The sequence below is a fragment of the Lolium perenne genome, chromosome 3, assembly GCF_019359855.2.
Source record: "Lolium perenne isolate Kyuss_39 chromosome 3, Kyuss_2.0, whole genome shotgun sequence".
Classification (NCBI taxonomy): domain Eukaryota; kingdom Viridiplantae; phylum Streptophyta; class Magnoliopsida; order Poales; family Poaceae; genus Lolium; species Lolium perenne.
The window spans coordinates 304,629,043-304,653,339 of record NC_067246.2 but is presented as its reverse complement, the minus strand read 5'-3'; the positions used below and the strand labels follow the sequence as shown (position 1 = coordinate 304,653,339).

The following is a 24,297-nucleotide window of genomic DNA, read 5'->3' as shown; positions in this document are numbered from 1 at the left end:
TCCTAGAAATTACCTAACAAGGTGGTTTCTAAGCTTCACATTCCTCATGATAGCTTGGATCGAGTGTGTGTTGGAGTTTTCTCTTCTTTAGTGGGCATGATGAGCATCATTCTGTACACCAACGATAAGCATGGCCGCCTAATCTTTAGCAAAAAGAGTTGGAGGGTGTTCCATATAGAAGAACATGATCTACAAATTGGACAATTTGGACTCTATCACTTGTAGAACCATCACATACCCGATCTTGAGCATTATATTTGTCATTTACACCACCTAGTAGTTGGGTGGTTTGCCACTTGTTGTTAGTCGTTTATTGTTAGTTGAACCAATTAGTTGCTTATGGTTTGTGTGTGTAGAACCAGATTCATGTTGTTTAGTGATCGATGTTGATGAACCAATATTATAGCTTGTTCACTTTGTTAATAATGTATTTTAGTTTTGATTCTTGCACTTGACTTCGCTGTCAAGTTTAATAAAAGCAAAAAAATCATTTCGAAAAACAATAATTTAGTGGTGTTCCTAATTCGACAGACCCCTCTAGACTTTAAGTTATATGTGGCATGCCGCGGACACGCCACCAGTATGTGAAGTAGCAATTGCGTTGCTGAAAAACGTCACCGATATGTTAAATCAGTGGCATGGCTCTAATACTCCACTGGTATCCAATATCAGAGGCGTGACAACAGTGTTGTACCGCATCCACACCACTGAGGGTTATTTTGCCATGACGCTAGTAGCATTTTCTGTACTAGTGGGAGGAACACCAAATTTTCATCGACGAGAACATGACGAAGAACAATCAAGAGAAGCAAGAGCAAAAGCTCATCTTCATGAATCCATCTAGTCTTGATGACAAGGGGAAGGCATACTTTGAGTACATGGGTGATGAATTCTTGGCCTCGAAGACGATCATTAGTTTCATGGCTAGCTTCATGGGGTCCTAACTCCTTCGGCACCGAGTTCAGTGGTAGTTCTTATGGTGGTGGTGTGCATTGAGGGTCCTTTGGTGGGATGCAAATGCATGGTGGTGGACCGGTGGTGATCCTGATGCGAGCTTCAGTAGTGGTGCTCATGATGGTGGTGATCAAGGTGCTAGCTTCGGTGGTACTCCTGATGGCGGTGGCGATCGTGGTGTTGATCCTCATGGTGATGGTGATCTTGGTGCCGGTGATGACAGAGAGGAAGACAATTAAGTTTCGTTGGCATGATCGTCTTCTTCGTGTTTCAATGAACAATTTAGCTTTTTAATTCATGTTTGAACTGATATATTGTTTTGTATGAACTATGATGCACTACTTCGTTTGACTATGCTTTTGGTTTGAATATCGTCATCGTATTCTTGTTAACTTCATTTTGAACATATGCATATTTGTGTTGGCAAGTAAAAAAGAAGAACACAAAATTGATCTTGGAGTGTGTTTTGAGGACTCTATGGCCGCAATTTTCTAAATCTAAAATCCCAAACCCCCTTTCCTATTCTAAAAAGTTTCTTTTTTGAATGAGTCTTTCAGACATGCTTTTAAACCCGAAAATTCAATTCGGCTCCCGGGTGCACATGCTCTATCCATCTGAAAAACGTATTTTTAGTTGTCAAAAAATTCCAACAAAAAATTTATCATGTACATCTGAACAATTTATGTGGGTTTCATAAAGTTTCGTGAAAAACCGATATTTTTGTGGTCGATATAGAAAAAGATAAAACATGTCTCACAAAAAAAACTTATTTTTCTCACCAAATGTTATGTTTTTTACACATCCCAAACAACAAGTTATTTTTCATGGAAATACTTTGTGCGTAGTATGTGAAGATGTACATGTAAATTTTTAGAAAAAATTAAAACGTTTCAAAGATATACGGAGTATTTTAAATTAAAGGAAGCACATGAATCCAAGAGCCAAGACATCACTCGCCTCTTAAACCCAACCAGGCAACTCATCAGTCCGAAATACCCCTTTCCTTTCTTAGAATTCTTCCCGTGGCCCCGCCGTAACAGCCGCCGCCGCCGCCTGCCGGCATGGCGCTTCCGGAACTGCTCTCGCGCCTGCGCCTCGCACCTCTCCGCCATCACCTGCGTCGCTCTCTCTCCGCCGCCGCCCCTCCGCCAGACGAGCATCCTCCCGCGCCGCCACAACCGCCCTCAAACCCCAAGCTCTTCGTCGCCGGTACCACTCTGCTCTCCGGCCCCCGTTTACTCCTCCCCCAATCGTTTATTCGCTCTCACCTCAGTTTGTCTCGTCTCCTTGCGAGCATGGGCAGGGTTGTCGTGGTCCGCGGACGAGCGGTCGCTGACGGACGCCTTCTCCTCGTTCGGCACCGTCACCGAAGGTAAATTACCAACCCACATACTACAGCCATTCTTCATCTAGTCGGTAGCAACATCATAACCTATTGAGTGTTGGGTGGTGGGCGGGTTCAGATGGTGCGCATGGTAGGTGTTCGACGAAACGTCTGCAAGGCGCTGGACGTCTTGGTTCCACCCAGGCTCGCGAACCGTTCGACAGAATGCCTGTTAGGGACGTGGTCACCTGCTCGTCCGCGATCTACCAAAGTGCGAGGAGGGGGTCGTTCGGCGAGGCGGTTGAGCTGTTTGTCAGTATGGTGAGGGCAGGAGTGTGCCCAAACTCGTTCACCTTGGTTGGTGCATCGCTTGCAGCGGCTGGGCTGGGTGACACCGTGCTCACCGAGTGCCTCCATGGTTGGGCTGTCAGGTGTCGGTTGGATTCCAATCCTTTTGTTCGAACCGCGCTGCTTGATTCATATGCCAAATGTGGCTGCCCCATTAAGGCGCGGGCTTTGTTTAGTGAAATGAGGGATCCAGGTATAGTTACCTGGAATGCGATGATCTCCGGGTTAGTACACAATGATTTGTTCGAGGAGGCATTTTTGGTGTTTAAAGGGTTGCTTCGCACCTTGGGGCCAGTTCGTAATGTTGTGACTATGATTAGCACTGCACAAGCTTGTGCTGGTTGCGGCGACGTTGGACTGTGTGGGGCAGCACATGGTTACGCGGTCAAGATGGGGCTTGATTTGGATGTAGCAGTGGCAAACTCGATACTGGGCATGTACTTGAGTTTTGCCAGTCTTGAGATTGGAAGAGAGATTTTCAGGAAGATTCCTGTCAGCAATGTTGTTAGTTGGACGATGATGATGGGTTCCCTTCTTGAGAAAGGCCATGCTGGTGAAGTTATTTCTATGTTTGTCAAGATGAGGTCAAATGGTATAGTGCCTGACATGGTAGCAATGGTTAGTTTGGTTCAAGCTTCTGCACTTATGGGTGATGGAAGGAGAGGAAAGTTGGTCCATAACCATATTGTAATCCGTGGGTTCAGTAGAGAGCTTCCTGCCGTAAATTCTTTAATCACAATGTACTCCAAATGTGATGAATTAAGTTCTGCAAGAAAGTTGTTTGATGGCACAAGGGATAAGAGCTTGGTCTCATGGACTGCAATGGTGGCAGGGTGTGTAGAAAATGGAAATGCCCTAGAAGGATTGAATCTCTTTGCTAAGATGAGACGTGAAGGCTTGTTTGTGATTGATTCTGTAACATTAGTCACCTTACTGCTTGCCTGCTATGTGATTGCTAAGGTGGACCTCTGTGTTCAGCTTCATGGGTATAGTTACAAGTCAGGTTTGTATCTGTACAAACCTGTTCGTAATACCCTTATGGCAGTTTATGGTAAGTGTGGAGATGTGAATCTAGCCCAAAAACTGTTTGATGAGATGATTTGTCGAGACACCGTCTCGTGGAATACTATGATATTATCCTATGGTGTAAGCGGCCATGGAGAGGAAGCGATGGCACTTTTTAATGAGATGGAGAAATCTAGCGAGGCTCGAGACAGTGTAACATACTTGAATACATTGCTAGCATGCAGCCATTCTGGACTTGTGGATGATGGGTTGACCATCTTTAGAAAAATGATTAACGAGAATGGCATAAATCCATGTCAGGAGCACATTGGTTGCATCGTGGATATGTTGGCAAGAGCTGGCCGCTTGGACGAAGCAGCAGGAGTGGCTAGTTTGACTGACAATAAACTGGGACCAAATGCTTGGAAGGCTTTGATGGGAGGGGGTCATTTGCACAGTAACATGGCATTCACTAAGGCTGCTGCAGAGAAGGTGCTTACAACGGAATCATTTGATTATGGACATGTGGTGTTACTTTCTAACACTTATGCATCACTTGGAAAATATAGCGCTGCCGAATCTATCAGATCTTGCTATACAAAACGGATTGGAAATAAAACTCTGGGGCTTAGTTCTATTTAGGCCATGCCATGCAGTGCAACATAGTTGAACTGTGTACTTCCCTGGGGAAGGGTAAGGATGCATCACAGAGGGACTACCAAAGTCTTAAGGTATTGGAATCTATTTTCGGCATGAGCGATGGAATTTCACTTTGCCAAACGGTTAAGACTATTGTGAACAATGGATGAGCATCGATGTTAGAGTACGTCATGGGCTTGGGCCCGTTAGTCTTATGGTTTGCTTAGGGGTCAAGTAAGCCTTGCTTGGGAGTCAAGTAAACCTCTCTATATATGGAGAGGAGATGTATCAATCTAATCAAGCAAGAATTAAGAAGGAAATCCCTTCCCTCTTGCCCGGCCGTGGGCAAAAGGCCCCCGGCCGGCCTTCTCGCGCCCTCGCAGCCCTCTCTCTCCCTCCCCAACCGCAGCCACATAACATTTGGTATCAGCTTTCCCGGGTTCGATCATGTCCAGCCCTCCACCGAGTTCTTCCCACCCGCCGCCGCCGCACTCCGACGTCCCCGCCGTTCTCTCCCCGGCGGAGATCACCGCAGCCCTCCGCGATCTCACCACTGCTGTACAGGAGATCCGCCTCTTCCTGGCCGGTCCCTACGGGCCGCCGCCGCTTCTTGCCGTGGCGCCGGACGCACCGGCGGCCTCCGCCGCGATCGCCGGGCCGCTGCAGCCGACGCTGCTGCTGTCGTCGCCGCCACCCGACGCCAGGCTGTTGCAGTCCCCGCTGCCGCTGTCCACCATCTCCTGGCCGGGCCCTACCTCGGCGCCGGGGGTCCCTCTTCTCCAACAGCCGCCCACCTTCTTCCCCACCGGGACGCTACAGCAGCAGCTGCTGTCGCCGCCACCAACGCCGCTGCAGCTGCTATCCTCACCGACGTTGTCCCTGCCATTCGGTGGGCAGCTGCAACAACAGTTGTCGCCACCAACACCGCAACAGCGGCTGCTGCCGCCACCGACGCCGTCCCTGCCTTTCGGCGGTGTGGGAGCGACCTTGGCCCCGGGCTCTACATCGAAACCGCCCGGGATGCCCTTCCACCAGGTCCGTTTCCCTCCGTCGCCGTCACCGCTTCCGGCTTGGATCGCTATCCGCCACGTATCGGCGGCGGTGAGGCTGCAGGCTGCTGCGCGCGGCCTCCTAGTGCGTCGGCGTGTGCGGGAGATGCGTGATCTGCAGCTGCAGCTCCTCCAAGTTGCGCTTCGTTGCGCAAGGGACCTCGATCTCGGCCGCTGTGTCGGGGATCTTGGGCTGGCGGTTTCCCCCACGGGCGGCGGACATGTTGTTTCTCCCGCGGGCAGTGACCTCAAAGTCTGCACCATCGATAGTCATCCGGCGGGGAGAAGGCATGGTGTCACCGACAGGAGCGCACCGCGTAGCACCACTGCATTCCGCCGCCGGCCGCCGTGCAGGCTCCTTTTGTCCCACTGGTTTCCATGGGATCCAGGTGGCTGTACAAGTGCACGTCCGACGGGCCGATGGTGTCCATTTTTTTTGCAGGGGTCAACAATAAAGCGTCCCAGTCTATTTCAGGTTGAGAGTAATAAAACAAGCCGAGATGTAAAAGGCTCGTTTTTAGGTGTTAGGGTTGTGTTGCGTCGAGTCATGGTTTGTTTAGGTTGCAGCTCGAGGACGAGCTGCATGTCGAGGTGGGGTGTAGTGTTAGAGTACGTCATGGGCTTGGGCCCGTTAGTCTTATGGTTTGCTTAGGGGTCAAGTAAGCCTTGCTTGGGAGTCAAGTAAACCTCTCTATATATGGAGAGGAGATGTATCAATCTAATCAAGCAAGAATTAAGAAGGAAATCCCTTCCCTCTTGCCCGGCCGTGGGCAAAAGGCCCCCGGCCGGCCTTCTCGCGCCCTCGCAGCCCTCTCTCTCCCTCCCCAACCGCAGCCACATAACAATCGACATTATGTTTCAAAAGGATCAGGCGCGATATAGGATTGCCTCGGGCCCTCAGCTATTGGGTCTTGAGTAGTGTGACTAACATTACAACTCTAGCAATCACTTCAGGCGCCTTTTGACATGTGAGTGTGGTGTTTCGCAGACGGTATTCTGACCCACTTGGAAGACTTGTACATTGTTTTCTTCTGTTTTTGCACATTTTCTTATATATTTTCCTTATAATATTTCTGGTAGGAATTTGGACGCCCAATGGTACTAATCTCTGATTGGTCTGATCGGTAATGATATCAATCCCTCCGCAGCAACACCAACATTAGTACTCCTTCTGTCCCATGAAACATGTCTGAGATTTTTCTGAATTTAGATGTATCTAGACACTAAATAGTACATAGATACATCCGAATTTTGACAAACCTCCGACATGTTTCGTGGGATGGAGGGAGATATTTGTAGAAGAAGCTTCAAATACCAGCTGTGTGCACTGTGCAGTATCTAACTCTTGAGCAATACAGTTGGGTGCACTTCATCATGTAATTGGTGGACATAATTAGCATGTTAGGCAATAAAAAATGTATGACTAGGATTCACTTGAAATAGTTGAGGATTATATATTTCTCGTATCTGCGTCCATGGATCAGGTTAAGTGGATTCAGTATTTCTGCTGCACCTTGCAATTATTTAAGTACTCCGTATATATCATATGATATTCTGATATATTTGCAAAGGACTAACGAGATTGTTTCTATCGCCAAGATGAGCCGCTTCGGGCTCAAGAGACTGGTGGTCGATGATCTAATAACAAGCTTCAACTTTTTAATTGGATGTTTGTTCATGAATCTAGTTGTGTGGTCAAGTTTGTTCCTTAAAAGGCGATAGCATTCATGCATATTGCTCTCGCACGACCTACAGACCCTATACTTCTCGGATGTTGACACTATGACGAAGTCATTAGCTTTATTAATTTCATGTGATAGATAGCTAGCGGCCCTCTCAAGTCTACATTACTGCACGCCTGCATGCCTGGTTCATGTGCATGGGTTTCTGTCAATGGTCATTATTTGTGTTCTATGCAAGTTCAGCTGTGGTACGTGGTTATTGGTGCACTAGATACTGATGCTGAGTTTTATCATTGCTTACCTGGTGCAAGATTGTGTAGCCATAATGGGACTTCTGTACTGTTTATTCTATTCATTCCCAGATAATTAGTGCTGCTATTTGTACATGTGTTAGACTTATCTTAATTTAGTGAAGTTATATGAATACTGTTTCTTATTGCAGTGAGAATAATGTATGACAAAAACTCTGGACGGTCAAGAGGCTTCGGTTTTGTCCAGTTCTCAAATGATTATGAGGCTAAGTGCGCCAAGGATGCTATGGATGGAAAGGTTCTTTATGGCAAGAGTTGCCTTACCAATTGCTATCGTTAAAATAGTGCGTCCATAAAATCATCAAACAAATGACCTGGAGTTGTGTGTTTAATTCTACAGGTGATGCTTGGACGACCATTGAGGATAAGTTTTGCTCTTGGCAAAGTTCGCGGTGGTCCAGTTATTGTTCCACGACTTCCCATGGTGTGTAAATTTAACATTTAGCTTGTCCCCTCCCTTACAAAAATGTTTTTGACAACTGTACATAAAGATTGCTGCGATTTGATTATTGTAGACTCGTTTGAATGTGCAATTTTGCATATCCTTAACATCATATTCTAAGTCAAATATATAAATTCTAAGGTCTACTAATTGTATGGTTTGGATTTCTTTTTCTGGAAATACTTCTTTGAAACAGTTCATTGGAGTGTATGAAGGACCACCCGATACCCATACTGTCTGAACTCGCCTGAAATTGTATTTGATAAGTCTTTAACTTAGCAGTTTACTTCTTGACATGCTAGATGCCCATAGGTCGCCTATTAGTAGAGGCCCCGGCCTGATTGGTTTGGTCAAACTGACTAGTTGCAAGTACGACCTGTGTGTACTTGCTGCACATATACTAAGAACTTAATTAAGTTCCACAGAAGTATGGCCGGCTTCATTAAGTTTCACGTACTCACACTTCATCATATTCGAATACAATAGACCTTTTAGCTCTCTACTTATGCTCTTTGGATAATAGTTATCCGTCCTGGCTGAAGTACGGCATACTTGTTCTTCGTCATGATAATAAGAAAGTCTGCATGCCACATCGCAAACCATTCAGACCTCTTAGGATTTGTCCAAAGTATATATACCCTATGCAAGACAAATTTCCCTTGTAATACTTACTTGTTATGTGCATCCCTATCCATGTTGATATCTGCATCTGCCTCTAGCTTGGTGTTTTTTTTGATGGGCTCTTCAGCATGGAGTGACATGGCTTTATACTGATAGTAGTGTGCACATATAAGGAAGTAGAAAAGGTTCAGTACTCCCACGAGAGCAATGAAATAGAAGTAGTAGTCAAGTTTGCTGAGATTAATATCCTCTGTCAACCAGCTTCCGTGGCCATCCCTGCTGGTCACCTTTTTTGTGATGTTTGCCAGGGCAGTACTCAAGTAGTTTGCTCCAGCTAAAGTAACGAAAAACAGGGATCCTGCTAGGGTTAGCATGTGTTCTGGGAACTGCTTATTATAGAACTCAATTTGTCCAACTGCATTGAAGGCCTCAGCAATACCCATTAAAACCAATTGAGGGGCAAGCCAGAAGACTGACATTGGTGATATTCCTCCATTAGACAAAGCTGAGTTCCTCCTTTTGCGTTCAACAATTCCTGCTACCACCATTGAAATGGGAGAAATGACCAATCCTACTCCCTGTCTCTGAAGAAGTGTAATTCCACTTTCCATCCCGGTGAATCTTCTAGCCATAGGTACTAAAAGCCGGTCATAAATGGGGATGAATAATGTTAGGGCGACAAATGATATGGAGATAACAGTGCCTGCTGGAATTTCAAAGTGTGGCCCAAGGTGACAGTCCATTGTTAATGTTTGCAAGATTACGTAGGTGAATTGTTGAGCCAACGCGACGAAACATATAATGCCAGAAAAACAAACAGGCACAATCCTTATCAAACATTTAACCTCTTCTATCTGCTGGATACTGCAAAGCTCCCACAAGTTTCTTGCAGAACCATCATCATTTATATCACCATCTCTTACAATTGCACCTTTGTTCAGAAACCTGAGGATGTGAATCACAATGAAAAGTGGATATACATTAGCATCTGCATGTAATTATTTTGAAATGATTAGTATTTTTGTTTGGCATGATCGACATGTTGTTATGTTTCTGTTTCACTTTATTGAGGCATGCAGGATATTCTACTCACTTGCAGAAAAAGGGCTTACATTTGCTAACACCTGAATTTTTGGGTGTTTCTAGCAAGTACATGGATGTGGCTATCTGGTTAATAGTCTTAACACATATATGTACAAGCCCTCTGACTTACTAATACATAATGAGAAAAGTTGAACAACAAAATCTTATTTGTAGGAAATAGTTTTTTTCTTGCAAAAAGCATGATGCTTTTGGGAACGGGAAATATTAAATGGTACTTTTGTGGATGTGATGTGACAGTCCCACTGGCCTGTTCTTTAATATACCTGAACTGGGAAGTAAGTGGCAGTCTAAAAATACGGTTTCCACTTGTGGGAGGGTTGTAGAGCAGCAACTCTTGTTGATTTATATCGTGAGGATATGGAAGCTTGAGCCTTCTTTTTCTAATGGATGCCGCTAAAACTTGGACAATTCCAGTGAAGATGCTCCCCTCTGGTGATACATGCACATACAGTCTGGTACCCATAAATAATACAATAATTGCCATAAACATGAAGAATGTGGGTATGCCGAATCCTATTGGCCAGCTGATGTCATTCTGGATGTAGACGAGAATAGTCAAAGAGAACACCAGGGCAGCAGTAGTTGTACCATAGTACCAGTTGTAATAGCTGTGTAGGCCCTTTCTGCTTTTCTCATCAGTCATATCGAATTGGTCTACCCCAAAGGGCAGGCTGCATGGCCGGATTGCTCCACCACCGATGGTTAGAAACCCAAGAGAAAGGTATAGCACACCCAGCTGGAGTGTTGATGGACCATTGCAGTGTACACCTACTTGGGTTGTTTGATTGCAGCCTGGTGGTTTGAGAGCTGGAAGTGATGCAGATAGAGTCAATCCCAGCATCCCCTGTTTTTGTAGCAAAGAAATACGCAGATTAGACTCTGAGCAATGCAAAATTTCTTAAGTTGCTGACATTTGCCAGCATGTTGTACGAAATTCAGTACAGTTGTATTGTTCACGTCTTCTTAGTTCGTGTAAGGTTGTCACCATCGAGCAAGTGCATTCTTACTAGAATATGCATCTTTTATATAAATAAATGTGTCTTCCATGTGCTTTGAAACAGAATGAAGTAATAGTGTGCACTTAGGCTAGCTAGCCTGATAGCATTGTATGTAGTGGTATTACCATTGTCCTTGGTCGAAAATCTCAAATCTGGCTGCCTGCAGATATTAATTCCATGGAATAGCTAAACCAGTAAATAAATAGTACTCCGTATCATTTGCCATCAAGTAATAAACAGATGAAATGTTGATCACCAACTGCGGTCAGTAGCACATGCCATTTTCATGTATTAATCAATACTGCTGACTGTTCCATTAATTTTTTAAGACTTATTTTTGGCAATGACGACGGATCTTGCATTTACTTTGTCAATACAATGACAAATATATTAATCAATATCATTTCCTTTGAACAAATATTGCTGGTTATTCCATTCATTTGTTAGACTTACATAGACACTGATGACTGATCTTGCATTTCCTTTTGTGAACACAAGCAGATGAAATGAGACTGATGAAAGAGCTGTGGCCGTGGCATGGACATACCAGGAGGCTAAAGAAGGATCCATAGGCCAGGGTTCTGAACCTTCCCAAGTAGGCGTCAGAGACGAAGGCACCCAACAACGGCGCGAAGTTAAGGGTACCGTAGAAGATGTTGGTAATATTTGCTGCCGTGAGCTGCCCAACATTGTAGCGCTTGACAAGATAGACCGTCAGATTTGCTGCCACCCCGATCGACCCAACCTTCTCAAACGTCTCGGTTGCTGCATACAAAGAAAATGACAGCCACTCATTTCTGTACTCATGATCAGTTTATTTAGAGGTTATTACTGGTGTGAAGGAAAATGACAGCGTGCCGTACAGAGCTGCAACTAAAGGTCAAGCTTTGTTTTTCTGTGTTTTATCCTGACTCTTTATTTTGGCAAGCAGACTAGTGTGTAGTGCACGGCCTTCTACTCCCGACAAGTGACAACCACCAGAGACGCTCTCTCCTGGTAGAATACAGATCACTTGTGGGAGGCCAGATTTTTTTTTTTTTTTGTATGAAAAAAAGGCCAGATGTGACCTGGTAGTAAAACCTGGCAAAAGACAAGAACACATGACCCTCTTTTGCGGTCTTAAACGTCTGCCAATTTCTGAAACTTGCTACTCTTCTCCTAATCATTTGTATTAAGTGTCACGTCGTTTTTAAAATCATGGGACTCCTCTTATCACCTTAAGATAACCTTTTAGGGTTTAGAGCTTATGTCAAGATTTATTGTACTATGTATAAGTATTTAGAGCCGAAGGAAGTACTAGGATTCTCAAGCATGGGAAGCACGAGAGCGTGTTAAGGGGGAAAAAAGCGCACGGATATGTTGTTGCATATGCAAGTCTAATTCAAGGGGCTGACATTTCAAGACCACGGTCAAGTCTAATTCAAGGGAGCTCCGATTTTCGTCGGTCTTTTGTGGTGACGGTGGGAAGTCGTGGATCTTCTTATACTTTTGTTTTCATCTTTAATCTGCTTTTTATGAGATTTTTTCTTTTTTATCTTGTATCGATTCAGCCGTGTACGTATGAATTTGTTTGTAAAGTGGGACGGAAGTCTATCAAGAAAGAGTGTAGCGGAAGGAAGCAAACCAAGCATACACATCTGCGTACTAAGGAGAAAAAAAAAACGAGCGGATCTGTTGCTGTTGCATATCCTAAGTCTAATTCAAGGGGCTGAGCATGTCAAGACCACGGTCAAGTCTCTAGTGGATATCTCGGATTTCTCTCGGTCTTTTCGGTGACTTGTGGGAAGTCGTGGTTTGCTTGTACTTTTGTTTTAATCTGCTTTGTGTGAGGTTCTTCTCTTCATCTTATATCAGTTTGGCTGTGTATATGACTTTGTCGGTAAAGTGGGACGGAAGCCACGAAAAAAAGAGTGTAGCGGAAGGAATCAACCAAGCATAAAATCTGCTTGGCAAAACTGTATGAAGCCTAGCAAAGTCAGCGCACCCATAGGCGGCAGGGCCGGATTGAGTTCGGCTGCGCACTTGTACACCGGCTGAGGTAGCTATGGCCAAGAATCAGTCTCCTGCACATTCTTGGTACTACTAGAGTTATTTTTTTTTGAAGATTAGAGAAGATAATTTTTAGACGGGATTGGGTGAAAGTCTACCTTCGCATAATTCCTTAAATCTCCATAAAACGCCAATCGACAGTCTTTGAGTATTGAGAAAAAAAATACACTAGAAAAATAAGGATATGTGAATAAAAGTGAAGAAACTGACCCCAACACACTGGAACCAAACACATTTTTAGTAAAGTATAAATGGGGATTTGAGTTCTAGTATCAAATAAGGCCTTACATGGCAAAGATAAAAATGAGAAGCTTGGTGGCTGGGAGATCGATGGTCGGAGAGACGGGGAGCAAATCTAGCTAGCTGTGAGCACAGTATGCGCGCGTACCTATGATGAAGGGCATGGTCTTCCACCCCCGCGGCCTCCTCCTGCTGCTCCCGTCGCCGCCGGCTACGCCCTTCTCCAGCACCTCCATCTCTTCCAATGTCTCCACTGTGGCAGCAGCAGCGGCCATGTCCCTCAGAGAGAAGAACGGTCGGGAGTGACCACCACTCGGCAGAGAATCTCCAGATTAAATGCACCGACGCGCGCGCCGTGCCACCGGAGACGTCGTCGTCGTGTACGTTGTGTACGTCGTGCTCGCATACGGACGAGATGCGCTAGCGTAATCTCGCCACAAGGCTACACGACGTACGTTGCTGTGGCTGTGAAATGAATACAGATACATCGCACTCCCACTCTCACTCTCGCCGCTTCGTCCGGTTCCGTCACGCCGCTGCACTGCGTGGACATGATCGACGTGTGTAGACGCAGTCGTCACCCGCACGTCGACGACGATCGATCGACATGCGGCTCGCGTGAGTGAGTGTGGTTAGCCGCGCGCGCGCCTTCTGGCTCCCGATCGATCGTAACGCGTCGCGGTGTACGTACGCACGCGCCTAGTGTGCTGTTTCTGTCACCAGCAGTAGTCTAGAAAACATACCCAGCATCTTCAGCAGTGTTCTTCTCTTTTATGCTGTATACTAGATACTATGAAACACTGTGTTGCATTAAGACGATGGTGAGTGGTCTTAAATCATAGGACAGACCGGACTATTGATCCTTTCAACGGGCTTCGGCGTTTAGCGGTTTTTTAGTTTCCGCAAAATTGAAAAGGAAGACTATCTGAATTTTTTCAAAAGAAATCACTTCCCCACTACTCCACTCTCTTTCCCTCGTACTCTTCCACTTCACAGACGTTTCTGAGTGGACGAGTGAGTGGTTTGGACCAGCTACGAGGTTGATTGAGGAGGTGGTGGTGGCCAACACTCGGGTACAGTTTGAGTGGTGTGTAAGGGTTGATAGGAATCATCCCTTCTCAAGGTAAAATCCTCGTAACAAACTTTGTCTGCACCATGAACACGATCGAAGTATAGATCAAGAAGAAAGAATCTAATGAAGCAAATAACTAAAAGATACATGCCAAAGATTCCGTACTATGTGTGCACTATGAACATGGCCACCATCTGCAAAAAAGACAGTATCTCTCTTTATATTTCAGCTATGCAGCATACACCATCTTACTATTCATACTTACTTACTACAAGATGTAATTGTTTCTTTCTTTCTATGTAGTATTTCTCATGCCCCTTTTCCTCCATGTTTCTCATTCCTTACAGATCTAATGATGGAGATACAAATATACTCAAATGTCTGTCTAGAAACGAGATCATTGGAGAAGTTGTGCCAAGCATGGAAACGAAGGTATTGCTATTTTGGCGTCAAATTGGGCAGAAGTTGTCCAGAATAAGATGCATGAATTGGATGCTTGTTCCTTCAAGTTTAAAAAGTGAAGGAGACTATTTTGGTGTGACAGTGCATAAAATCTAAGTCAAATTTAGTTAGCTTAATTTTCATGTGTACATATGTGGGAGTTGTAATGTATACTTGATACTGGGGTGAAGTACATGCATCAAAACTATGCATGATCCTGTGTGCTATGAGCTTTTAGTTATTAAATGTTTTAAATCTGATTTATATTATACATAAAGTGCTGAAATATCAAATTGCTATGCAGAAAAGCATGTGTCACTGTGTCACTATTATACCATACGAGCCACTGAAGGGACCATACAGAATGTTGTTCCTTCTACCAAATGTGATGTTCCATACAGTGAATTGCTGTTGTAGATTTTCACAGAGGATCCTAAAAAGCACATAATCTTCACCGCTCCTACTAGTATTATTCTATTCAAAATGAATGCACCACCAATTTCCACTTCTTCCATAAATTTTTATGATTCTCAGGACAACAAATGGTTGTATAATCACTAAAAAAAACTACATTTGGTCCCTAATGCTGTTGCAGCTTTTGGCAAAAATTTCAGACGCGAGTTGTCTTGCTTGGTCGGCCTCCCTCATAAAAATTTCCTGGCTCCGCCATTGATACGAGCCAGTATGTAGTGCTGTGATAGCAAGTAATGTCCTACACCTAGTTTATATCAAAGATAATAAGAAACTCACACTTCATCAAATTAGAATATAATAGACCTTTCAGCTTTTTATTATGCTGTTTGGATAGTAGTCATGAAGTCATCCTTCCTGGCTAAACTATGGTACACTTGTTCCGCGTTTCACTCAAAGATAATAGGAACGTATGTGTGCCATGTTGCAAAACATTGAGACCACTTGGAATTTTTCCAAAGTATATTACACTCTGTGGAGGACAAATTTTCCTTGTAATACTTACTTGTCAAGTGCATCTCTATCGATATTGATCTCTGCATCTACCTCTACCTTGGTCTGTATTTCGATGGACTCTTCAGCCTGGAGTGACATGGTTTTATATTGATAGAAGTGTGAGCATATAAGGAAGTAGAGAAGGTTCAGTACTCCCATGAAGGCAATGAAATAGAAGTAATAGTCAAGTTTGCTGAGATTAATATCCTCTGTCAACCAGCTTGTGTTGCCATGTCTGCTGGTCACCTTTTTTGTGATATTTGCCAGAGCAGCTGTCAAGTAGTTTGCTCCAGCTAAACTTACGAAAAACAGGGATCCTGCTAGGGTTAGCATGTGCTCTGGGAACTGCTTATTATAGAACTCAATTTGTCCAACTGCATTGAAGGCCTCGGCAATACCCATCAGGACCAATTGGGGGGCAAGCCAAAAGACTGACATTGGTGATATTCCTCCATTAGACAAAGCTGAGTTCCTCCTTTTGCGCTCAACAAGTCCTGCTACCACCATTGAAATGAGAGAAAACACCAATCCTACTCCCTGTCTCTGAAGAAGTGTAATTCCACTTTCCACCCCAGTGAATCTTCTAGCCATGGGTACTAGAAGTCGGTCATAAATGGGGATGAATAAAGTTAGGGCCAGGAAGGATATGGATAAAACACAGGTCGGTGGAATTTCGAAGTGTGGCCCAACGTGACAGTCCATTGTTAATGCTTGCAATATTACGTAGCTGAATTGTTGAGCAACCGCGACGAAGCATATGATGCCAGAAATCCAAATAGGCACAATTCTTATCAAACATTTAACCTCTTCTATCTGCTGGATACTGCTAAGCTCCCACGAGTTCCTTGCAGAACCGTCATCATTTATATCACTGTCCCTTACAATTGCACCTTTGTTCAGAAACCTGAGGATGAATCACAATGAAAAGTGGGTATACATTAGAATCTACATATATTAATTTTATATTATCAGTATTTTTGTTTGACATGATCCGCATGCTGTTTGTGTTTCTATTTCAGTTTTATAAAGGCATGCAGGACATTCTATTCACTTTATATTACCTGAACTGGGAAGTTAGTGGCAGTCTGAAAATACGGTTTCCCCTTGTGGGAGGGTTGTAGAGCAGAAAGTCCTGTTGATTTATATCGCGAGGATATGGTAGCTTGAGTTTTCTCTTTTTAAAGGACACCACTAAAACTTGGGCAATCCCAGTGAAGATGCTTCCCTCTGGTGGTACATGGACATAGAGTCTTGTACCCATAAATAAGACTATAATTCCCATAAACAAGAAGAATGTGGGTATGCCAAATCCTATTGGCCAGCTGATATTGTTCTGTATGTAGACGAGAATAGTCAAAGAGAACACCAGGGAAGCAGTAGTTGTGCCATAGTACCAGTTATAATAGCTGCTCAGGCCCTTGCGGCCTTTTTCATCAGTTATATCGAATTGGTCTACTCCAAAGGGAAGACTGCATGGTTTGATTGCTCCACCGCCGATGGTTATAAACCCAAGAGAAAGGTATAGCACACTCAGCTGGAGTCTTGATGGACTATTGCAGTGCTCGCCAAACTGGGTCGTTTGATTGCAGCCTGGTGGTTTGAGAGCTGGAACTGATGCAGATAAAGTCAACCCCAGCATCCCCTGTTTTGACAACGAATAAACAAACAGATTAGCCTCTGAGCAAATGCAACATTTAATAGTTGATGATGTTTGCATCTTGTCAAAATTTTAGTGCACTTGCTTTATTCATGTTTTTGTAGCTCATGTAAGGTTGTTGCCATGGAGGCGATGCCTCGGCCTCTGCATCAATTGATGCATGCGGCTTTTTATTTCCACCTAAATAGTAAATAAATATCATCTGCTGAGATATCAAGTTCTGTTGCAGTAAATCAACAGATAAAGTGTTAATCATTGGCTAGAGTTCATTGCACATGCCATTTCAGTATTTCACTTCCTAAATGTTAACAATATTGCTGGCTATTACATTCATTTACTAGATTTATTTCGACAACGAGACTGATCATGAATTTATTTTTGTCAACACAATTACACAAGCAGGTGAAATGGGGCTGTGGCATGGACATACCAGGAAGGTAAAGAAGGATCCATAGGCTAGGGTTCTGAACCGTCCCAGGTAGGCATCGGAGATGAAGGCGCCTAGCAACGGCGCAAAGTTAAACGTACCATAGAAGATATTGGTAATGTTTGCTGCCGAGAGCTGCCCCATGTTGAAGCGCTTCACCAGATAGACCGTCAGATTTGCTGCCACCCCAATAGACCCAACACTCTCAAATGCCACAGTTCCTGCATACAAAGAAAATGACAAACACTCAGTACTGTACCAGACAACGGTGGGATTTTGAGTTTATTCGTGCGCAAAATATGATAATGTTCCATATAATTGTACAAAGTTGCACTAGTGTTAACGTTGGTTATGCAGATGCCGGTGTAAGCTTAAAACCTTTTTAAGTAATAAAGAGCCCTTTATCGGCAAAAAGTGCCAAGCATGGCTTTTTATATGTTTATCCTAACTTTGATTCGCTTTGGCACGCATAATAGTTTGTGTGGCCTTCTGTGTATAAGTAGGGATGGAAACGTAGCAGAGAGTTTTTGTCTTTTCATGAAAAGACGGAAACATAGAGAATACGAAAACTGAAATCAGATTTCCTGGACCAAAAGTGGAAACGGAAATTTTTAGATGAAAGCAAAGTGGAAAACGACAATGCGTTTTCCGAGATTATAGAAGTGGAATTTCCGTTTGTGACAGGCCCAACGAGCCTATTCTACTACCTAATCTTATAAACCATTCGGTCTTCTCCCCTAATGGAGAAGGCGCGGTTGCGTGACCTTGGGTTAGGGATACAAAACCACCCACCCATCCTCCACATTTTTATCAATGTTGTACTCTATTTTGTTTATATATGTTTACAGAGCGTTTACAAAATTATATCTTTCATGGTTTCTGTATTTTTCGTTACATTTTTATCCCCAATAGGCTAGATGACACCAATTTTATTGTGGAAAAAGGCCATGACCGGATAGTAAAACAGTCGAACCCAAGCCAAATCTAAGCATGTTTTGTTTCCACTTCCTCTGTTTTCGTTACATTTTCATCCATAATAGGCTAGAGGACACCAAAATTTATTGGGGAAAAAGTTTATGACCGGGTAGTAAAACAGTCAAACTCAAGCAAAAATATGAGCATGTATGCGTCATAATTGTTCGGAAATTGTCAAAATTCCAGCTTCTTCTAATCATTTGTATTAAATATCACCCCACTCTTTTGTCATCATGGGACTTTTTTGAACACTCCACAGAGCTTTTATTTGTCTCACTTAAAATTGCCTTGTAGGAATAAGTATTCGCTTAGATTTTATTTTAAGTTAAACTTTTTAAGTTTGACCAACTTAAAAAATATCAACATTTATAACACAAAATTAAAACCACTAGATTCATCTTAAAATTTAGCTTCGTTATAAACTATTCATGTCACAGATATTGGTTAATTTTTCTACGAGGTTAGTCAGGAAAAAATAAAAAATAAATTTATAGGCTGAAGTACACCAGTTCGCAGGCACGGGGAGCACGAAAGCAGATCAAGAGGGGGAACACGCGCTGTAAACTCAGTAAACCCCACCGACGATCTTGCTAGCGGCCTAGCTTAACTCGGTGGCAGAGCCGGATGTACTTCGGCCACGCTCCTCTACATCCGGCTGAGGTACAGGCCTATCTGAACGACAAAATCTCGGAAAAAGAAGCAGGTTGGGAGATGGTTGGAGAGAAGGGAAGCAAATCTTAGCTATGACCAGTTCGTACGTACCTATGATGAAGGGCATGCACTTCCATCCCTGACCTGCCTTCCTCCTCTGGCCGCCGTTCCTCTCCAACACCTGACCATCTCCCACCTCCACCGCCTCCACTGCAGCAGCAGCAGCGACGGCCATGTCTCTCAGAAAAAAATGGTCGATCAGTCGGGAGCTAGCTACCAATCTGCAAGACGTTCAGTCTCATGGAAGAGGACGCCGTGTGCATACATCGGTTCATATATACGACAGAGCTAGCTGGCGTGTGCTGTCGCCGGAAGCCCATAAGGCAAGTAATTAAGCCTTTTTTTCAGGTAAAGTAATTAAGCCTTTCGGTCAGCAATACGACGTGCTATTTTTTACCAGCTGCTCTATTGCAGCGGAGTTAGAGCACCTACAGGCTTGCAAGGCCTCTATCCAATTTTGAGCCCAGCTTTTAACCACTGATTTATAAGATAAGTATAAAAAGCAAAGCGGCGACACCCCTAAAAAAATAAGATAAGTATAAAAAGCAGTAAATTAATATACAGCAATAAATGTACTACCATTGAATTCATGTTTGAAAAAATGTTTTGGCGGTATAACTTTTGTGACAGATAAATCATACCCCATTAGCTAATTTCACAATTAAATTTAAGCTCAAACCTGGAGTGTTATTAGGGAAACTCAAATGGGCCACCATAGGACTCAATTTGTGTCCGATTGGAGGCAGCCACGCACAATATCCGCCCATGTTCCCAATGACGCCACCCATTAGAGCATCTTCAGCCGTGTCCCCCAAAGCGGCACCCAAATAGATTTGGAGTACGCTGGATAAAAAATCGTTCTCGGTCACGCGCCCCAATGATCCTTTTTATCCGGCGCGGCTCAATACGGTGTCCGACGGCTCGAGCCCGTCCCCGCTACACATGGGACGCTCCGAGAACGCCGAACACAACGAAATGAGAGGTGAGGATACGTGGGCCCAACACGTTAGCAGGTTGGATGCTCAACCGCCGCCTACGTAGCGACGGTGCAGTTGCCGGGAAGGGGAACCGTCGCATTGGCAACCGCGTCGATCGACGCGCAAACCGCTTCAATGGAGCGCGAACTCCGCGGAAGAGCAACCGCCGCTCTCTTCGATATTTGCGCCGCCGTTCATCCGTGCTCAATAAAATCTCTACGTATGCGCTTTCCGATCTACAACCGGCCGCCATTCATCGAAACACCTCCTCTCTCACAATGAGCGACCTCTCTCAGACACCGATGGCGAGGGTAAGCTGCCGGGATGGCACCACTGGTGGGACAAAGTTGCGACGCCTAGCAGTGATGATTCCCCGCTGCCGGACAACGTCAAGGAATGGGAGGCCGAGGAGGAGGAGGTGGAGGAGGAGGAGGAGGAGGACGATGAAGAAGAGGCTGAGGCGACGGTGGCCCGGACGAAGGCAGAGGCGGAGGCGAAAGCGAAGGTGAAGGCGCAGCCAGTGAGCACCAACAAGTTCCTCCGACGTGTCGAATGATACCGCCTCTTCGGAAGAGGTGGCGAGCATGAAGCATCACCGTGAGAACGACGAGGCGGGCCATCAAAGTAGAAGTACTTTAAATTTTTATATGTAATTTGTTTATGTTTTTTCGAAGTTTTTATATGTAATTTGTTTATGTTGCACCGCTTTGAATATTAGTACAACAATATTTGTACAGATTTACCTACACATTTCTTCTATCTATTAAAATACAAATACAGTATTTTAAAGTTTTGGGGGCGTGTTTGGGGGATGCGGCTGGGGAGCGACATCCCCTAGCGCGGCATGAAGGAAACACGTCCCACAAACGATAAATCCTACACCGTTTGGGGGCCACTTTGGGGGACGCGGCTGAAAATGCTCTTACACCTTAGGACATGCCCATTTTCTGAGCATTTTTTTTTTCAAACATGTAAATATATTGGCAAGCACTACCCATCAGCCGGATGTGCTTACAGTCGGTTTGAATTTTACATGCATCGGTGATCCTAGGTCACAGCTGAAAAAATAATCCCAAACGTAACATTGTTTTTGTGTCATAGCATTTCCAAACATGCAAATCCTTGGTCTTCACGATCACCGGGGTCGGGGTTCGTGCTGGTGGTTGCGGCTCCATCCGGAACGGCTGGCAGGAGCATCTGAATGGTACTGCACCACCGAAATATGCAGAGGCTTTAGCTCTTCGACGAGCAGTAACGCTAGCTTGCAATGAAGGCTTTAACAAGGTCGGTTTGGCATCAGATTATTTATCACTGATACAACAACTGAACTTCTCTGTAATCGACAGATCTGCTGTTGGAATTGTGGTTGCAAACATCAAGCAACTGGTGGTTGCCTTCTCGTCGTCATCCTTTCGTCACGTGAGGCGTTATCTGAACGAGGCGGCGCATATTTTAGCTAAGACTAGTAATTTATCTTTAAGTATTTTCTATTCTGTTCCGGATTGTATCCGAGGAACCATTTATATTAATGTGAATTAATCAATAAAGGGTTGTTCTCTAAAAAAAAAGCAAAGTTTATGTACGGCAGCCTGCGTCGCCTGGTTGTCGCACATAAAGGCCTCATTTGTACTTAGATGTCTCCACCTGGAGGTCCTCGAGGAGGAGTTCATCATTGGAGTCGATCCACTCCGCAAGCGTCAATGAAGTGAAGAGAGAGGATGCGCAGATGCATGTAGAACCACCACAAGAAACATGTTGGTCCGGTAAGGTAAACACTGGGCAAAAACTAGAAGTCTGCTCGAGAGATCAATCTTCACGTCAATTTGATAAACCTTGGTGTCTAGAAAAAAAGCTTCAAACACTACAATCCGTAATCCAGATCGAATGTATCAAACCTTTTACTGCCCCGTTGTCAGGGAAGTAATAGCTACCTCTAGTGAGATCATTAGAGATTTCTTTTATAGTTTAGTTTCCGTTTTAGTTCATTCTTTGCTAGTAGTGTTCTTCGTGTTCTTATTTTTTTTTAAAAAAATTAGTTTACCTTTTTGTTCTTATTTTACTTGTTTACCTATATCAAAAATTAAAAAAAACTTGGTAGTATGGTAGCAAATAAGCTTGGGAGGTTTGCAACTCCTAATGATGATTGCTTGCGTGCATCCATCACTCAGCCTGTTGTACATGCGGAAAACTATGAAATTAAACCTCATATTTTAACTCGGTTTCAACAAAACCAATTTGGAGGTTCCGCTTCTAAGGATGCAGGTATGCACTTGAATACTTTCACATAAATATGTAATATAATGTGAATTAAGGATTGAAAGGGTACTTTGCCCCAATGTTTGTTTTTGGTAATTGATGATAATTTCTATGGACTAATATTTTATTGAGTTTTTATTTGAAGGAATAATCCATAGGTTGTGCTTGAAGTCCATTTGTTGGATTCAAGATAATTGTTGTCAAGAGAGAAGGTTTAACTCGAAGTTGGTGTCACAATCCTCCAATGCTCATAAGTTGAGCTATTGGTGACTAAGATCTAGAGTATGCAATCAACTGAAGTGTTCTGGCTTGAATGAAGCATGAGCGCCGTCATCATGGTCAAGCGGGACACGGTTAATTATCTCTCCCTCTTATGGTGTCGGGTCACGATATGAAAAGAGAGAGGAAGAGCTCAAGACAAAGTTCGAAGGAGCGTGACAAGGTAGTCTCCTCTTTTCGGTTTTCTCGAGTATAGGACCCCGCGCTAATAAGAGGGCGCGGGGGTCGGAGTAGTTATTTGTTCTTTGGCTCAAATCACATTTCTCTTCGATCCCATTGGTTTGGCATATTTCATCCATTTTATCTTTGGCAAGTACCATATGCCGTCTTTGATTCCCTCTTTTCCGCATCTCCAAAGGTGGCTATTTTTTTTGCTCGGAGTGTGCCATTTCTTTTCTACCTTTTTTTTGTTCGCCACAAAATATTTCTCCTTTTGATTCCATCTTGTTTATTTCTTTCCACTTCTTTATTTTGAGTTAGCCATCGAGCTTGAAGTTCTTGATATATGTATTTTATCATATAGGGTGCTCCACTTAGTTTGCATTAGGACACTTTATATATCCGCATAGCCTAAAAGTGCAAACAAGTCAAGACAAATTTGTAGAACCTATTCACCCCCTCCTCTAGGTTACTGACATTGAACTTTCAAGGATGTTAATCCAAATGCTATAAATCTGCGCTTATTCCCTTTTTCACTAGAGGGAAAGCAAAAGAATAGTTGTTAGCACTTCCTTCGGTTACTATCACTTCATGGGAAAATTGATGCAGTATATTCATGACTAAATTCTTCCCACCTACAAAACCAATGCAACTACATTCTAACTTCACATGTTTTAGACAAGAAGATCGTGAGTCACGAGCGCTCACATAGGAGAGGACAAAGGAGTCTAAGAAACTGTCAGCCACAGGATGGAAGAGTGGCTCATTCTACATTTATTTTACCATGCTTTAAACCCAATGACTAATTATATGCTTGGTATTATAGGAACATTCATGGGGGAGAATATTGACATAGCCACAAAACTTCTTAATGATATGCAAGACAATTCACAATGGCGTGTAGAACGATCATCCTCAAGAAGGTGAACTCTATGACCAAAGAAAACAATGAAGGTCTTACTTCAAAGGTAGATGAGCTTATATGCATGATTAAAGGTAATGAAGCCCAAGGGGTACTGCCATCGCCGATGCTAAGGTTGAAGGAATAGACTTCATAGCACATAACAATCCTTACCGTGCTTGGATGAATACAAATTATAGCTTGAATTTTCAAAACCATATCCTAATCTTGCAAGAGCTCAAAACACCTACAATGGGGGTAATAATAATGGCAACAGCCAATCTCTTGAAGATTCAATCAAAAAAAATTGCAAGTTCAAAATGAGCAAAACAATCTTTTTTATTAAAATGACCGAGAATCATGAAACTGCCGTAGGACAACTTTCTAAGCAAGTTGTTGCTATGAAACTGATATACATGAGCTGCAAGATAGAACTAAAATTGTGGAGGCTCAATTGGGTAAAGTTGTTGAAATTCAAACACTAATCCTTGCTGAATATGCGGGAAAGCCCAAGCCTAACCCTGTTGCAGACTTGAAGATGATGAGAGGTAGCTTAGATGGGGATAAATTTGAAGAGTTGGACTATGGAAATGCTCCCACACCCGACTACACCGTTGAAGATTTAATGAAGATGAATACTTTGAAGAATCCTATTATTGATGGAGGAAATCAAGATGCGTACCAATTTTTTATTAATTCAGTTGGTGAAA

General features: G+C 43.6%; 3 protein-coding genes across 5 annotated transcripts; 1 reads left to right on the top strand and 2 right to left on the bottom strand.

Moving 5' to 3' along the window:
* The first annotated feature begins 1,972 nt into the window (after positions 1–1,972).
* On the top strand, positions 1,973–11,117 carry LOC127345313 (glycine-rich RNA-binding protein 4, mitochondrial). Of its 3 annotated transcripts, none has more exons than XM_051371771.2 (5): positions 1,973–2,163; positions 2,258–2,326; positions 7,444–7,550; positions 7,653–7,736; positions 10,979–11,117. In XM_051371771.2, the coding sequence occupies exons 1-5, from the start codon at positions 2,016–2,018 to the stop codon at positions 10,985–10,987; spliced, it is 417 nt and encodes a 138-aa protein (XP_051227731.1). In that variant the 5' UTR covers positions 1,973–2,015; the 3' UTR covers positions 10,988–11,117. The 3 variants fall into 3 exon arrangements, with proteins under 3 accessions (XP_051227731.1, XP_051227730.1, XP_051227729.1); XM_051371770.2 differs by having other exon boundaries at positions 10,976–11,111; XM_051371769.1 differs by lacking the exons at positions 7,444–7,550; positions 7,653–7,736; positions 10,979–11,117 and adding an exon at positions 2,418–4,446.
* LOC127345314 (protein NRT1/ PTR FAMILY 2.12) lies at positions 7,986–13,065 on the bottom strand. Its single transcript, XM_051371772.2, has 5 exons — positions 12,915–13,065; positions 11,025–11,242; positions 9,743–10,323; positions 8,427–9,320; positions 7,986–8,334 (listed from the first exon to the last, which is right to left on the bottom strand). Exons 1-5 carry the CDS (start codon positions 13,039–13,041, stop codon positions 8,163–8,165), a joined length of 1,992 nt encoding a protein of 663 aa, XP_051227732.1. The 5' UTR covers positions 13,042–13,065; the 3' UTR covers positions 7,986–8,162.
* A 2,129-nt stretch (positions 13,066–15,194) lies between these two features.
* LOC139837703 (protein NRT1/ PTR FAMILY 2.12-like) lies at positions 15,195–21,400 on the bottom strand. The gene is made up of 6 exons (XM_071827007.1): positions 21,374–21,400; positions 19,067–19,094; positions 17,333–17,550; positions 16,307–16,887; positions 16,050–16,149; positions 15,195–15,632 (listed from the first exon to the last, which is right to left on the bottom strand). Exons 1-6 carry the CDS (start codon positions 21,398–21,400, stop codon positions 15,252–15,254), a joined length of 1,335 nt encoding a protein of 444 aa, XP_071683108.1. The 3' UTR covers positions 15,195–15,251.
* Between the last annotated feature and the right edge of the window lie 2,897 nt (positions 21,401–24,297).